Consider the following 14,590-nt stretch of genomic DNA (forward strand, 5'->3'; position numbering starts at 1 on the left):
TTAAGTATCCTAGGTGAAAGCGTGATTGAAATGAAGTAGCTTTTAGAGGTTTTGTGAAGTCAGAGTGCTAGAATATATCTGAAAATTATTCTTAAGAAGACTAAGTCGCCAAGGCTAGAAATCTGGTGAAGAAAGTGAAGAAAAAAAGGTGACAGGGGTAGCGAAAAGATCGAACAAGTGGACAACATCACTTGCTGTAATAGTGTTATGCACTCATAAGTGATTGTTCTTTAGGATTTTTCTTTTTCGTTGTTGTTTTTTGCGTTTTTGCCAATTTTAGTGCAACCATATAGTTTTTTTACTCCTAAGTCCGAATTCGGCCCTTTCTCGGCTTGTAATAGAGATTTTTATGAAATAAATATTTCATCTCTCTAGTGTCATTAGTAAAGATGGTGGGTCCGATAAAGATGCTAAAAGTAGAATAAATGCCCAGGTTGATTTTTCACAGTGGAAAAAAGTTTGGAAGAATTGGGAGATAAGTCTGTGAACTAAATTTGAATGCTAGAAGTGGGGTTCAATCCCGCTTTCCTTGGCTATAATGAGAGAAAGGTAGAGATGGATAGGGCAAGTTCTTTGGATGAAGTATGACAAATTGCCAAAGGTAGTTCTCTTTGGCCAACCTTCTAGGGCTAAACGGAAAGGATGTCGTCCTCGATTTGGGTGGGAGGAAGTCGTATGGAAATATTTAACGGAAATAGGAGCTTCCTGGGAGAGTTAAAGTGGAAACTTTGAATAGGTAGGGATGGAGAAGGAGCGTGAGCAGTTGTTTTGGCTTCAGGTAGCTTGGTGCTGCGGGGAGTTGTTAGTAGTAGTAGTATTAATGCTGGTCTTTAGACTGGATTTTCCTAGGGGTGTTGTTGGGGGGATGACGAACATAGATGAACAGTGCATTTTAGCAACTTCAATGAAGGAAATAACCTTTCAGGCGTACAAGTAGTAACTGGGGTAGTTGCTAAAATACAAAGTAATGTATTTACCATAACCAAGAAGTCAGCATTCAAACTCTGCCAAGTTTTACGGCATTTTGTTGTTGTTGTTGTTTTTTCATTCAGGAAACGTCGTCAACAAATGATCTAACCATAAACCCCCGAAATTTCAAGGTCGTAAAATCATTTTAGCTTGGTAATTCTAGAAGCGATTTGATTCTCACTTTCTTTTAGGCTAATCCGTAACAGACACTAGAAATGTTATAGTTTTTTCTGGTGCAATCAAGCTTTTAGACAAAAGTCTTGATCGAGTTTTCGAGGAAAGGAATAAATAGTGACCTTCTAAAGTCTAACTGAGACAGTCTCAAAGTAGGGATTTCCAAATCTTCACATGGGTCCTTAGATTTCAAAAAAATTAGTCAAAATCTGACACCCGCCTCATTTTGGGCCTCTTCTATATTCTTTTTTATAATTATTGCAGACTTTACGGTGTCAGAAGGATAAAGATTTTCTCTCTGCAAGCACAAACTTAATGGCAAGGCCAGGGAAAAAACGTGCTCGATTACAAAGGGCCTTACCAAAAAGTCATATTTTTCAATCGTACTTCGAAGAAGCTTAGCATTTCACTGACATGAAGCACGTGTTCTCTGTCTAAAGGCTTGTAAATGCTCGGAACCTCTGCAATTTATGTGACCATACACACACCTGCCTTCTGCATGGAGTCAGTTTGGTATTTCGCCTTTTCACTATCTCGGAAAACTTCCCTCGCGTCTTTCCATTTTTTGAATGGGTACTTTAGCCGATTAATTTCCATGACTTGAACTTTGCATCTGAACAGTAGTGCAGAACAAGAACTTCACCAAATGGGAAGTGGGTCGCATTTGAGGGATTACATTTAGCTATTGTCTGCACACGGCCATGGTAAAGCCAGAAGCTTAGCATTTCACTGACATGAAGCACGTGTTCTCTGTCTAAAGGCTTGTCAATGCTCGGAACCTCTGCAATTTATGTGACCATACACACACCTGCCTTCTGTATGGAGTCAGTTTGGTATTTCGCCTTTTCACTATCTCGGAAAACTTCCCTCGCGTCTTTCCATTTTTTGAATGGACACTTTAGCCGATTAATTTTCCATGACTTGAACTTTGCATCTGAACAGTAGTGCAGAACAAGAACTTCACCAAATGGGAAGTGGGTCGCATTTGAGGGATTACATTTAGCTATTGTCTGCACACGGCCATGGTAAAGCCTTTCTTTGGGAGTGTGGGGGGGGGTCACCTTAGCAGCGCCAGGAATTAAATGGACTTAGGTTCTTGATGGAAAAGTCATAAATCCAACTGAAATAACCTCGGATATAACTAAGCAAACACAACTAATTCAAGTGGGCTCTATTGAACCCCTTTCTTAAGCCTCTTAAGCCAAATAAAATTTGGACTTAGCCTAAGTTTTCGAGAAGAAAGTAGTAATGTCATAAGATAAAGTTAGATGTTTTTTAATTGAACATTCTTTTTAACAATATTGTCCATTTATTCATGTCAGCAAATAGGAACTGTTTTTGATGGAAGGGTAATATGGTCTTAGTAGTTAATTATTCATCTTTTTATATTATTGAAAATATATACTATTAAAATATGCTAATATGTTATTAAACATCTTTTTATTTTTTTTAACATTTCCTTCATCTTTTTGGGGGCCACCGACATTATCTGTTACATTTGGGAATTTCTAAAAGAAGTGTAACGGTTTCAATAAAATGCAAGCAACCGAAGGTTATAGTTTATTGAGATCTATCTTTTAAACAAAAATAGGCAGTGAAGAAATCTATCAACTTAATTCTTCGGGGAAAAAAAGAGCCAAAATAAGAACATATACCCATTTTGAAAGGTATACTAAGAAAACAAGATGTGCCTAAAATTATTGGGTCAAATATTTAATTAAAATCTTCATTTTGAAAATTTTGACTCTCTTGGCATATCTAACGCAAAGGAAGATAGTATTTATTCTGTCGATGTTTTAAGTATCACTCATTGATTTATTCAGAAAGTGAAGGGATTTCTTTTTCATAATCAGGTTGTAGCAGAGTGTTCTTGAGACCCTCCGAAATCAAGCTTGAGCATATCTGCAAAAAAAAGGAAAAAGAGGGCATATGTGTGACGATTTGAAAATTTTCAGTCTAGAAGTATATTTTTTTACCCTTCTCGACCCCTTCAACTTATAGGAAAACATTATAATTCCTACTTAAAATCAAACCTGTATCTGCTGTAGGTCAACTAACTAAGATCAGCTGTTTAACTAAAACTGAATGTGTGATTGGAAAATGGCTAACATTCTATAACTCATCATTTTCTCGAAACTTATCGTGAAATGTTTCTCTTTTAAGATTAGCTGACAAGAAAAAATTTTTCATTGTGTATTTTGCGTATTGTATGCTGATAAACCTACCTCATAATTCTAACCTGAAAATTGTTTATTGATTAGTAAAAATGTAAAGCTCAAAAATGTTCAATTACTCTTAATTCCATCGAAAAATCCATCCACTTGAACCTTCAAAAAGAAACTACTTGAACTTTGGGGGGGGGGGTTAATCCCAAAACCCCTCCGTTACTTCGCCCCTACTCATGTAAATATTGCCCAATTTGATCTAATGAGCGGTAAATGGTCTGTGTCCAATGCTTCTTTAATGTGTGCTAACTACTCAGACTGCTGGTAAATATTCAAGAGCAAGACTGGAAGAATGTCAAGTCGATAACCTGTATCGATGTGTGTCGACTGGTCTCTCCCCTGAGAGGCAGAGAGGGTCCCAAATTCCTCTGGGAAGTAGTCGGGAATAGAAAAGTCTGGTCACCCCATTTCTTCCCCTTAAGTGTGGGGGTTCAAGTGTAAACGATTTCTGGAACCCATTTGATGGTCACCCCAACAAGGTCGTTGAGCATTTCTGCTCAACGACCATATGAGGATTTCATTGGAGCATATGGAGACCATATGAGCATTTCAACTCAACATAACATATGAGGCAGCATTTTCTGTTATATGTTCTGAATATTCATTCTGCTAGTAATTTTTGGATTGTGCTGAAGAATAAAACTGTATGATCGCTTTTGTGGCTATGAATTTGGTTCTAACGTTTCTGGATTATGCATTTCTGCTGTATTAGCATTAATAATTAGTATATATGCGCACCATTCAATATACCATATTCTTCCGATTTTGCTGATGTCAGTAAGTCTGGAAGAGAGGGATTGTAATATAGAGAACTAATGCTCTCCTCTCTCATTTTCAATCATAGGCTTTGTGAGTCAATTCCGTTTTTATGGCACTTGGTATTAACCAAGTGACATATAGCAATCGCAAATTCTGTCGGTCTGTCTGTCGGTCTGTCGATCCCGGTTTTGCTACTTTAGGCACTTTCAGGTAAGCTAGGACGATGAAATTTGGAAAGCGTAATTCTGAAAAATTAGAAAAAATGAGGTATTTTTAACTTACGAACGGGTGGTCGGATCTCAATGAAATTTGATGTTTAGAAGGATATCGTGTCTTAAAGCTCTTATTTCAAATTTCGATCGGATCTGGTGACATGGGGGGGGGGTTTGGGAGGGGGAAACCTAAAACTTGGAAAACACTTAGAGGGGAGGGATCGGGATGAGACTTGGTGGGAAAAATAAACACAAGTCCTAGATACATGATTGACATAAACGGAACGGATCCGCTCTCTTTGGGGTAGTCGGGGGGGGGGGGGTTATTTCTGAAAAATTAGAAAAAATGAGGTATTTTTAACTTACGAACGGGTGATCGGATCTCAATTAAATTTGATATTTAGAAGGATATCGTGTCTCAGAGCCCTTATTTCAAATCCCGACCGGATCTGGTGACATTGGGGGGAGTTGGGAGGGGGGAACCTAAAACTTGGAAAACACTTAGAGTGGAGGGATCGGGATGAAACTTGGTGGGAAAGATAAGAACAAGTCCTAGATACATGATTGACATAACCGGAACGGATCCGCTCTCTTTGGGGTAGTTGGGGGAGGGGTTAAATCTGAAAAATTTGAAAAAATGAGGTATTTTTAACTTACGAACGGGTGATCGTTCGTATCGTATCTAAAATCATGGAAAACGCTTAGATTGGAGGGATCGGGATGAAACTTGTTGGGAAAAATAAGCAGAAGTCTTACATACGTGATTTACATAATTGGAACGGATCCGCTCTATTGGGGGGGGGGGGCTAATTCTAAAAAATAAGAACAAATTACGTATTTTTAACTTACGAAGGAGTGATCGGATCTTGATGAAACTTCATATTTAGAAGATCCTCGTAACTCAGATCTCTTATTTCAAATCTCAACCGGATCAAGCGTAATTGGGGGAGGGGCCGGAAATCAGGATGAAACTAGATGGGAAGAATAGAAACCTGTCTAAGATGCGTGACTGACATAACCGGACCGGATCTGCTCTCTTTGGTGGAATTGGGGGGGGGGGGTAATTTTGAAAATCGAGGTATTTGTAACTTACGAAAGGGTGACCAGATCTTAATGAAATTTGATATTTAGAAGGGTCTTGTGCTTTACAGTTCTAACTTTAAATTCCGACCAGATCCTGTGACATTGGGGGGAGTTGGAGGGGGAAACCGGAATTCTTGGAAAACGTGAAAATTGGGGTATTTTTATCTTATGAATAGATGATCGGATCTTAATGAAATTTGATTTTTAGAAGGAATCCATGTCTCAGAGCTCTTATTTCAAATCCTGAGCAGATCTTTTGACATCGGGAGGAGTTAGAGGGGGGAATCTTGGAAAAACACTTGGAGTGGAGGAATCGGGATGAAGCTTGGTGGATAGAATAAACAAATGTCCTTGATACGTGATTGACAGAATCGTACTGGATTCACTCTCTTTGGAGGAGTTGGGGGGAGGGGTTCAGTGATTTGGCGAGTTTGGTGCTTCTGGACGTGCTAGGACGATGAAAATTGGTAGGCGTGTCAGGGAGCTGCACAATTTGACTTGATAAAGTCGTTTTCCCAGATTCGACGATGTGGGGGGCTAAAGGGAGAGGAGAAACTAGAAAAAATTAGGTATTTATAACTTACGAGTGGGTGATTGGAGCTTAATGAATTTTGATATTTAGAAGGACATCGTGACTCAGAGCTCTTATTTTAAATCCTGACCGGCATTAAGCCTCTTATTTTTCCTTTTTAAATCAATCTATTGATTCATAGAATTTTGTTAGAGCTTATACCATATGATTTCTTGGCTCTTAACTCTTCTCGCCTCGTCACAAGTGCCATATGAGCTCTTAGCTCTTGTTTTTTGTACCAATGGATTCCAGCAATTAGTAAAAACCAGTTAATTATAATAACATGCTAAGTAGCGATCATGGAATAATGTTGGCGTCATAAAATAAAAAGTCGTGTCTTTCCAAACCGTGTTCCTCCGCCTTTTTTCCGTGTTTCCTTATATGGTCAAGAAATGAGAAAACTAGATTGTTATAAATATACTTTTACTTTTGGAAAGCTGTTGCATGGATTATGATTATGGTCAACAAAATTATATGTTTTAGGTACAAATAGCAGCTATTCTGACACTACCAATATGTAGCTCAATGACAGAGCTTTACATGGAAAGAGCTGATCAGAGTGTAATAACACAGGGGCTTTTGTGTCACATTGTCAAATATTTGCGGAAACTTCGAGCATTGGCCCTGCCGAAACAATGTGACGATAGTGTCATTGCTGTTGTAGGACAGAATTGTCAACATCTAGAAAGCATTGTTCTAAATGATACGGCTGTCACTAATACAGGTATTCGAAATAATATTTGTTTTTATTTTCATGTTTTTTTGGTGCTTCATTATAGGTGTTTTTCCAAAACCCAACAGAGATCATACGGTAAAACTTAACGTGATCCTACGCTCTACAGTACACTACAAGACCATGTCATCGGGAGAATTAGGATTTCAAGGATATATATATATATATATATATATATATATATATATATATATATATATATATATATATATATATATATATATATATATATATATATATATATATATATATATATATATATATATATATATATATATACATATGTAAATGAATGAATTTATTGAGAAATAAAGGAGTTGACAGATATACCAAACATTAGATAAATGTAAACGATACAGCTGATTAAACAAATAACCTGATTGCTGTACAAGTACATTATGCCACTGGTGATTACGAACCTTCGAATTCTTATTTTGAATTTGCTTTTTAACTGCTATATATATGGTTCTGTGGTGTTATAATATTTAATTAGTTTTATACTTTGAGTCAATGGGGGAATGTGAAGTAGGTATTTGGCAAATTTGAAGTGATGCAACCTATTTTTATAATCCTTGAGGAAAACTTTTGAAGGCTGGAGGCCGGCCATCCTTGCTTTCATACACCCTTCCTGTTTACCTTTCCTGGATTTCTTGAGGCACCCATTTGAAGCTGGATTGACCCTGGCTAAGCCTATAGAGTCACACCACTGCCCCTCTTTTCAAACCGAAAATTAGAGTGACACCAGGACTTGAACCCCCATTTGGCAGATTTGAAGTGGTTTGACCTTTATATATATATATATATATATATATATATATATATATATATATATATATATATATATGATTAAGTAAAAAAAAATTCCAAATGGGTTTACATTAAAGAATGTGGGGCATTGCATATCTATTGTATAGAATTGATAGTGTTGTTCTATTAAAGCGAGCTTAGCTTTAATAATTGAAGCATATCAAACGCAAATACGACGCTGAATATGGGATACTAGCAGCTGACGAGTGGGTTTAAGAGATGAACCAATAGGGAGTCCCAAGTATGTTCTTTTAGGTGATAAATTAAACTTTTTGTGATATTAATTACTATTAAATGAGTTACTGTTGTTAATTTTCGAGTTGATATCAGATCTTTTTACAGAAATGTTTTTTTTATCACCCACTGTTTTTGTGTTGTTGGCTTAAAAATTTTGTTTTCTCTAAATTGGGATGTTTTGTAGATTCTAGGCCTAATTTTTTGGAAGTTTTCCCAAGTGTGATTAGAATAGTTATTTATTTTTTTTTAGCCAATTTTTTTTTTTTTTTGAAAAAGTTATACAAGAAAAGTACCCCATAAAATCTGTCTGTGGTCTGATAACCCTAATCGCGGTTTTGAATTCAGTATAGAAGTACCATAGCACAACTTCCTTGAACTAACTTTTAAACTTTTGAAGTAAACGAACTTTAAGTAGTTATTAAAGCTATTTGGAGCTATGGCTCCAAATTTGGAGCTATGGGAGAGAGAAAAGTTCAGTTTGAGGAATTGTGTGAGGAGACGAAACTACGTAGGAATTAGTTGTTGTTTATTAGACAAATTCTCCGTCGACATGTGAATCTTTTCACCAAATTTGGTGTAAAATAGAAACTGAAGTGTGCACTAAAATAGGGGAGTCATCAATACGACAATTGCACTTAGAGCAGCGTTTATCAGTTTTTACGTTAAGTTAAAAACAGTTTCGAAGTGAAAATAAAGCTCAACTAGTGCTTAAATGAATTGAATAAATTCTATATATGAGGAGGGCTGCCCCTGCTCCTTTAACTTCTCGCTCTCTACGCTAACATTTAACTATTTACTCCTAAATCTTCAAGAAAGACTGCTAAAACAAAGGTAATGCAAGCAGGGTAAACAAAAAAATCATAATGCCTCAAGAATATGAGAACTTTTCGAAGCGCATTTCCTTTAGATAATACATTTTTTTGTTCGTATGTTTTAAAAGGTCGTCGGTAGACAAAACACTTTCAATTACCTATTAACTAAGTTTGTTGCACATATAAATACCATTTATGTCGCCGTTTATATTGTTTGGAACAAGGGTCAGTGATGTAACTCTGAAAGCTTAGTCAGGGTCGACGCAGCTCCAAATGCTCCTGGAAAATCCCAGGGAAGGCAAACAGGAAGGGCAGGTGAAAACACAGGATGGCTGCCCCACGCCCATATGGCGATTCCTGACCGAAGGGTGAAGCAACGGAGATCTTCGCAGCCGGTAGAATCTGTAAACTCTAGCAAATTATCCTCTCCGTATTCAGTGCCGCATATTATAACTGCAATAATAATAATTATAAATTCTTATTGCCCATCATAATGTAAAAAATCACACAGCTGACGGAATAAGAAAAAAAACACAATGAATATTACATCAACACTTAACCAATGACAAGCCTATAGACATAATTTCAGCAAAGTAGAATCAAAGTTTAGCCACTTTTGAAATTGCTCAGCTCTTATTCGGATAGTATCTTATTGGCTAGTGACTCCATATCTGGTCGATACAGTGGTGTTGCTAGTCCAAAGAGGTATTTCACATATTTCTGTGGTAGGTATTTCACATATTTGTAAAAAAAAAAACTATTATCAGCAATATTACTTCGAGTGAAAAGTTGCCAATAAGGCGAAAGAGTCAGCAAATGCGGGACTACAAAAGCATTGTAAAGAGAACATATGATACGGCGACTAAACTTAAATTTCAGTGCAACTGAAAGGCCATAAGCTTTCCTACTCTTTTTTGCAAATAAAAAAAAAATCAACAGAGTTTGTGTTGCGCGCAAATTTTTGCCAATTGGTACTCCGTGGTAAGTAGGGTGATCTTGTTCATGAACGACCATCAAGAGACAAATAAACTGGCTCTTGGATACGGCGGTTAAAAACCAGAATTTAGTTTTGCTCTCGGTGCACGTTAGTCCGATATGATCATTCTCCTCTGCCAATATACGGAAATTTTCTTCTATTCCAGTCTGCGTTCGACTAACGTCCATAAAAGCATCAGCGTAATTTGCTAACGAGACATCAACCTCTCTAAATGCACAAGTCATAACAGCTTTATGTTGAGTTTCAGCAAAGCTATTATTGAACAGGGGTGGGGAAGTCAGCTCCCTTTTTAATAACGTTCTTAAGCGGGATTTGCGGGGTAGGTTTAATAGCACTAGACGATACAGTCGTCTTAACTTTACCATTCAGCTTCCTATACATGTCACAAAAAGGCTTTACAACTGAGGAATTCACACAACGTTTGTGAGCAGTCAGCATAATATGAGCATGGATATCAGAGTCGAATGCTCTTGAGGCATCAAGACCGGTAAAGTAAAGCACTTCATTGTTTCAGCAGCATGTACCAACAAGTTAGCGATAAGATGATGTGTATTAGCGCGGCTAACCCCTTTCTTGAGCCCAAAGTGATTATTTGATGTATATAATTTTATCGTAATCAGTGGCGGTTCTGGCCTTTCTCCCGCCCGGGCAAAATATTGATTAGCCCTTCCCCTATCTTCCAAAATTTTCTGGGCAAATTTTAACAAAATTTCCATTTATTAGCAAAATTTCTTTTTATTTAAATCTGACTTCTCTTGCTTTGGCCTCTGCAAAATTATTAATTATTTCGTCCCAATTAATTGCTTCTAATTCTTTGCGTTCTATTCTCATTGACGCTAAATCACTGAGTTACTTCTAGCCCTTAGTCGATCTGACCGTTCTTACTAATTGACATAATTACTCACCCCCCCCCCTCCCAAGCACCGAAGAAGTGACGACAGCTGTGAAAAAGTAGAAACATGAACGTGCATCTAGAGTCGAGGGGATCACGACAGAAATGCTGAAAACATCCCTTCGAGTCTGCATAACTGTTTTGAATGCCCTCCTAGCGGTCGTCTGGAATAAACAAAATTATCCCAAAAGATTCGACCAGGGACATACTGTTCAAACTTTCCAAGAAGGCTGATGCGCTAACCTATAACAACTGGAAGACATCAACTTTCGACCTCGTAGTTATCTCATTTCCATTTTTACACTAATGGTTGAAGAGTTTAGGAAATGGGACAAAAAAAAAAAACATATATGCTTCATTAATTTTGAAAAGGCATTCGACTTCGTTGATCGATAGATTTTACGGAAGATTTTGAATTACTACGGATTACCGTGTAAAAACATTCGCTGTGGTGGCGGTATATGTGGTAGTGTCACCAACGCCACTAAAAAGGGACATGGGCCCCGAAACTTGATAAACTAGTCAAAATGAAAATTGCACTCTATGAAGATAGTGAATGTTGTGCGTCCACAGAAAATGGGGATACGCCTTACTTTAAGATAATGTCTGTTGCCAAGCAGGGATGTGTCCTATCCCTATTCCTGTGTGTTGCTGTTATGGACTAATTCTAAGGCATATTTCAGAATCTGGTGTGAAGTTTTGCTGCTGACGGATCTCTGACCTGGACTTCGCTGACGACGTTGTTCTTCTCGATGAAGCGAAAAAGTGACTGCACCTGCTACTCGACGCCATAGATGAAAAGGCCAAAAAAGCGGGGCTAACAGTGAAAATCAGTAATACGAGGATTATAGCTACATCCGACTCTGCTGACACTGAAATGCAAAGATAATGCAATTGAACAGGTCAATGAATTTTAGTACCTGGGGAGCTAGATTGATTATAATGATGAAATAACCAGCGAAATCAAGAGGAGTATAGGACAAGCTAAATCGGTTTTTAATAATTTGAAACTAATCTGACGCAACTTGAAATACTCTATGCGCTTGAACCTCCACTTCATGAACAACAATGTGATGTGCATTCTCCTCTATGCAAGCGAATGCTGAATACTGAATGTCCAACTGGAGAAATGTGTCCTAGCCTTTGAAAACATGGGCCTTAGAAGAATACATCCTGGCAGGAAAAGGTTACGAATATAGGAGTTTGCCAGAAAACCGGTCAACTATTATTTACTTTGAAACTCTTCAACCACAGGGGGAGGATGTCAAGGCTGCAGCTTATCTCTTGTGGTGACTGGCGAGGCTTTGTAGACACCCTATGCGCTATTCCTGGCTCTGGAGGGTCTAAGGTAAACGATCTCTCATTACTGGCCACCGACACTGCAATCGCTAATAATATTTGATGCTTACAACCCTTATTTTCGCCAAGACGCTTCGTCTCCGCATTCCGCAGTTAATTCTAACACGTCTATAAATTTCTTTAAGGAAATGTGTCGGTGTTGAATAATTTTCTTCATGTTTTGGAGTTCGTGGAACAACTGAAATGGATCTAAATCATCGCAATATTTTACTTCCATTGCTACTTACTAGTAATGGTAGTTGTAAGCGCATAGTGTCTTTTGGCTAGTTTAACATGCCTGGAAAGTTTCAACTTCATATCTCAAGCCGCTCCTATAATATTGCTGATGCGCTCCTTTGACAATCTGAATGCAGACAAGTGTGTTTTTATTTGGTTCAAAATCGCTTCAGTATTCCTTGAAAGCTTCACCTTAATATCCTTTTTGGAGATTCCCTGTTAAAAGATACCCCCTTTTCCCAATAGCGCATCCTAGTTGTAAACAATGAGGAAAGTGGATAATGTACAGCCCTTGCCCCAATGCAAGGGCAAGCTATTGGGCAAGCTTGCCCCAATAGAGCTATTGGGATCACATCATTCCGAGACGTATAGCTATTTGAATTTTCTTCCATACTGAACAAAATGACTGTCTCGTAATTTCGATTGAATACGTTTTGTGGGTAGGGGGCAGCAAAAAGGACGTGTGAGGTGGAAAAAAGGACCCTAATCACTTTTGACTCATAAAAATGGCCCTAAAACTTCTGATTTCCAACCGAATGACTTCCCCGAAGTGGCTTTGGAAAAAAAACATAAATCCCACTTAGTTTTTTCCTTTGAGCTTCGAAAAGGAGATTTTACAGTGGGACCCTGGAATTTATCGCTCGTTGAACACGCTGCTGAGTTTTTCTATATGTAATAACTTATTTTGACAAAGTAGCTGCCTATCCTTGCTGGTCTAAATCAATTTTCCTAGGGTTATTAAAATTGTAAGTAAAAAATCGGCTCAATTTGTCTAATATGAAAGTTCTAAGTGTGGAGATTGTACCTGTTACCGACGAGGTCGTATTGAACTTATTTGTGTAAGATTATTTGAAAAACTATTTTTTCATCTGGGAAGATGTCAGGTTTTCCCCGAAATTTGTATTTAGCCAAGTCGAAATTGTGGGTAAACATGTCTTGGCTCTATCTTACAAATCTGATCAGTTGTTCTTAATGTTCTTTCAGAAAAGGATAATAAAATGTCTTTCTTTCCTCTAGGGATTGCGTGGTTACTATGCTGCCGGCGCCTAACTACAATAATAATGATTAAAACAGACGTTTCGCCAGCTGGTGCTGCACTCCTGCTCCATGGTCTACCCTACCTGTCCGTCCTCCTATATGACAGCATGGCTGAAACACTGTGGTATTGCAGCATACACGCAGCTATCTTACCAAAATTTGGAGTGCGAACTGTGACCTTTAGTTTAACTGACCTCATCACTCCTGCCCACTTTGATCTGTTATCACTCGTATTTCCTGATATTGAATGGCTGCAATTGAACTCGGGATTTCAGTATACTCTACAAGGCTTAGGTTACTTGCCGAAGTTGACTCTATTGAGTATCAATTTTCGGGGGTGTACTTTAGATACGTACTTTGAAGATGTTTTAAAGCGGAATGGTAGCACTATTAAATGTATACAACTGCTTGAAGTTAATATCGATGTTGCTAAGTTTGAAAAAATTTTAGTTCTTTGTCCAAATTTAGAAACTATTGTGTTGTTCGAGTGCAAGTTTAGAAGTGGACATTGTAGTATAGGTGGAAAGGCTAGGTACCCCAACGTAAAGAATGTTCAAATCATTCGCACAACGGTACCATTGCAAATCGTGGAGCATTTGTTACATATACTACCGAACTTAAATCGATTTGAAACTGACACTTTAGAGCTTGAGTATAGTAAAGTTAGCAAATGGTTAAAGGAAACCTGCACCTTGAAAATGGTGAGATGTATTAAATGGCTTGGAGTGGAAGCAGCGTTGTCAATTAGGAAAGAATTTGCCAATATTGACTTGCAATTAGATTTTTCTATATTCAAGAATTGTGATATTCGAATAGTGAATAGTCCGCAAGTACTAATGGCGGAATATGGAGATCTTGCGCCATTACTTGATTTGACAAAGTATGCAAAATTAGATGTGAATCATCATTTGTCATGATATTACTTAATGATATTTATTGAATTATTGTCTTGTGTTAAGCTTAAAGACTCTTTCAAAGTAATTGGATTTTTTTAAAAGAAGATGCTAATCATAGATCGTTCAGACTACTAATATCATTTGTAGTTTAATCCCAACTAGCTTTGGAGTGTTTTTTGACACTGGGGTGGGAGGAAGGAATATAAAGTTTATAAGAAGATAAAAGTCAAATTATTTGTTTGATATGGTCCTTAGTAGGATTTATGAACCAGTGTTGTCAGTTAATTTTAGCCAGCGTCTTTGTTTTTAATTTTTTTCGGATTTCTAGTGTTACAATTTTGTCGTTTTTACCTTTAAATATGAATATAAAACGCGCTAACTGTATTGGTGTCTATATTTATATTTTTTTTTCTATGGGGATACCAGGAACTTTAGCATGTGGAGGCTCTCTGCCATCCTAATTTTTGTGATTTATAGATGTCTCCCGTTTTCTCTTGTAAATACGGGTGAAGACCTCACTGCCTTTCTATCATGCAAAATAGAGAAGAATGCGGAAGTTTGTGAAGACAGTGAGTTCGGCTGTTTATTTTATTTTTATTTTATTTCTTTT

At 37.5% G+C, this 14,590-nt stretch overlaps 1 protein-coding gene across 4 annotated transcripts in view; it reads left to right on the forward strand.

The window, feature by feature from the left end:
* Positions 1-14,364, forward strand: part of LOC136039433 (uncharacterized) — a 55,456-nt gene extending 41,092 nt beyond the window's left edge. For all 4 annotated transcript variants that reach the window (XM_065723176.1, XM_065723175.1, XM_065723178.1 and 1 more), the window contains 2 exons: positions 6,477-6,717; positions 13,064-14,364. In XM_065723176.1, the coding sequence (XP_065579248.1) occupies positions 6,477-6,717; positions 13,064-14,001 (1,179 nt within the window). In that variant the 3' untranslated portion in view covers positions 14,002-14,364. The remainder of the gene's footprint in view (positions 1-6,476; positions 6,718-13,063) is intronic.
* The last annotated feature ends 226 nt before the right edge of the window (positions 14,365-14,590 follow it).

This window comes from Artemia franciscana, chromosome 19, assembly GCF_032884065.1.
Source record: "Artemia franciscana chromosome 19, ASM3288406v1, whole genome shotgun sequence".
Lineage (NCBI taxonomy): Eukaryota > Metazoa > Arthropoda > Branchiopoda > Anostraca > Artemiidae > Artemia > Artemia franciscana.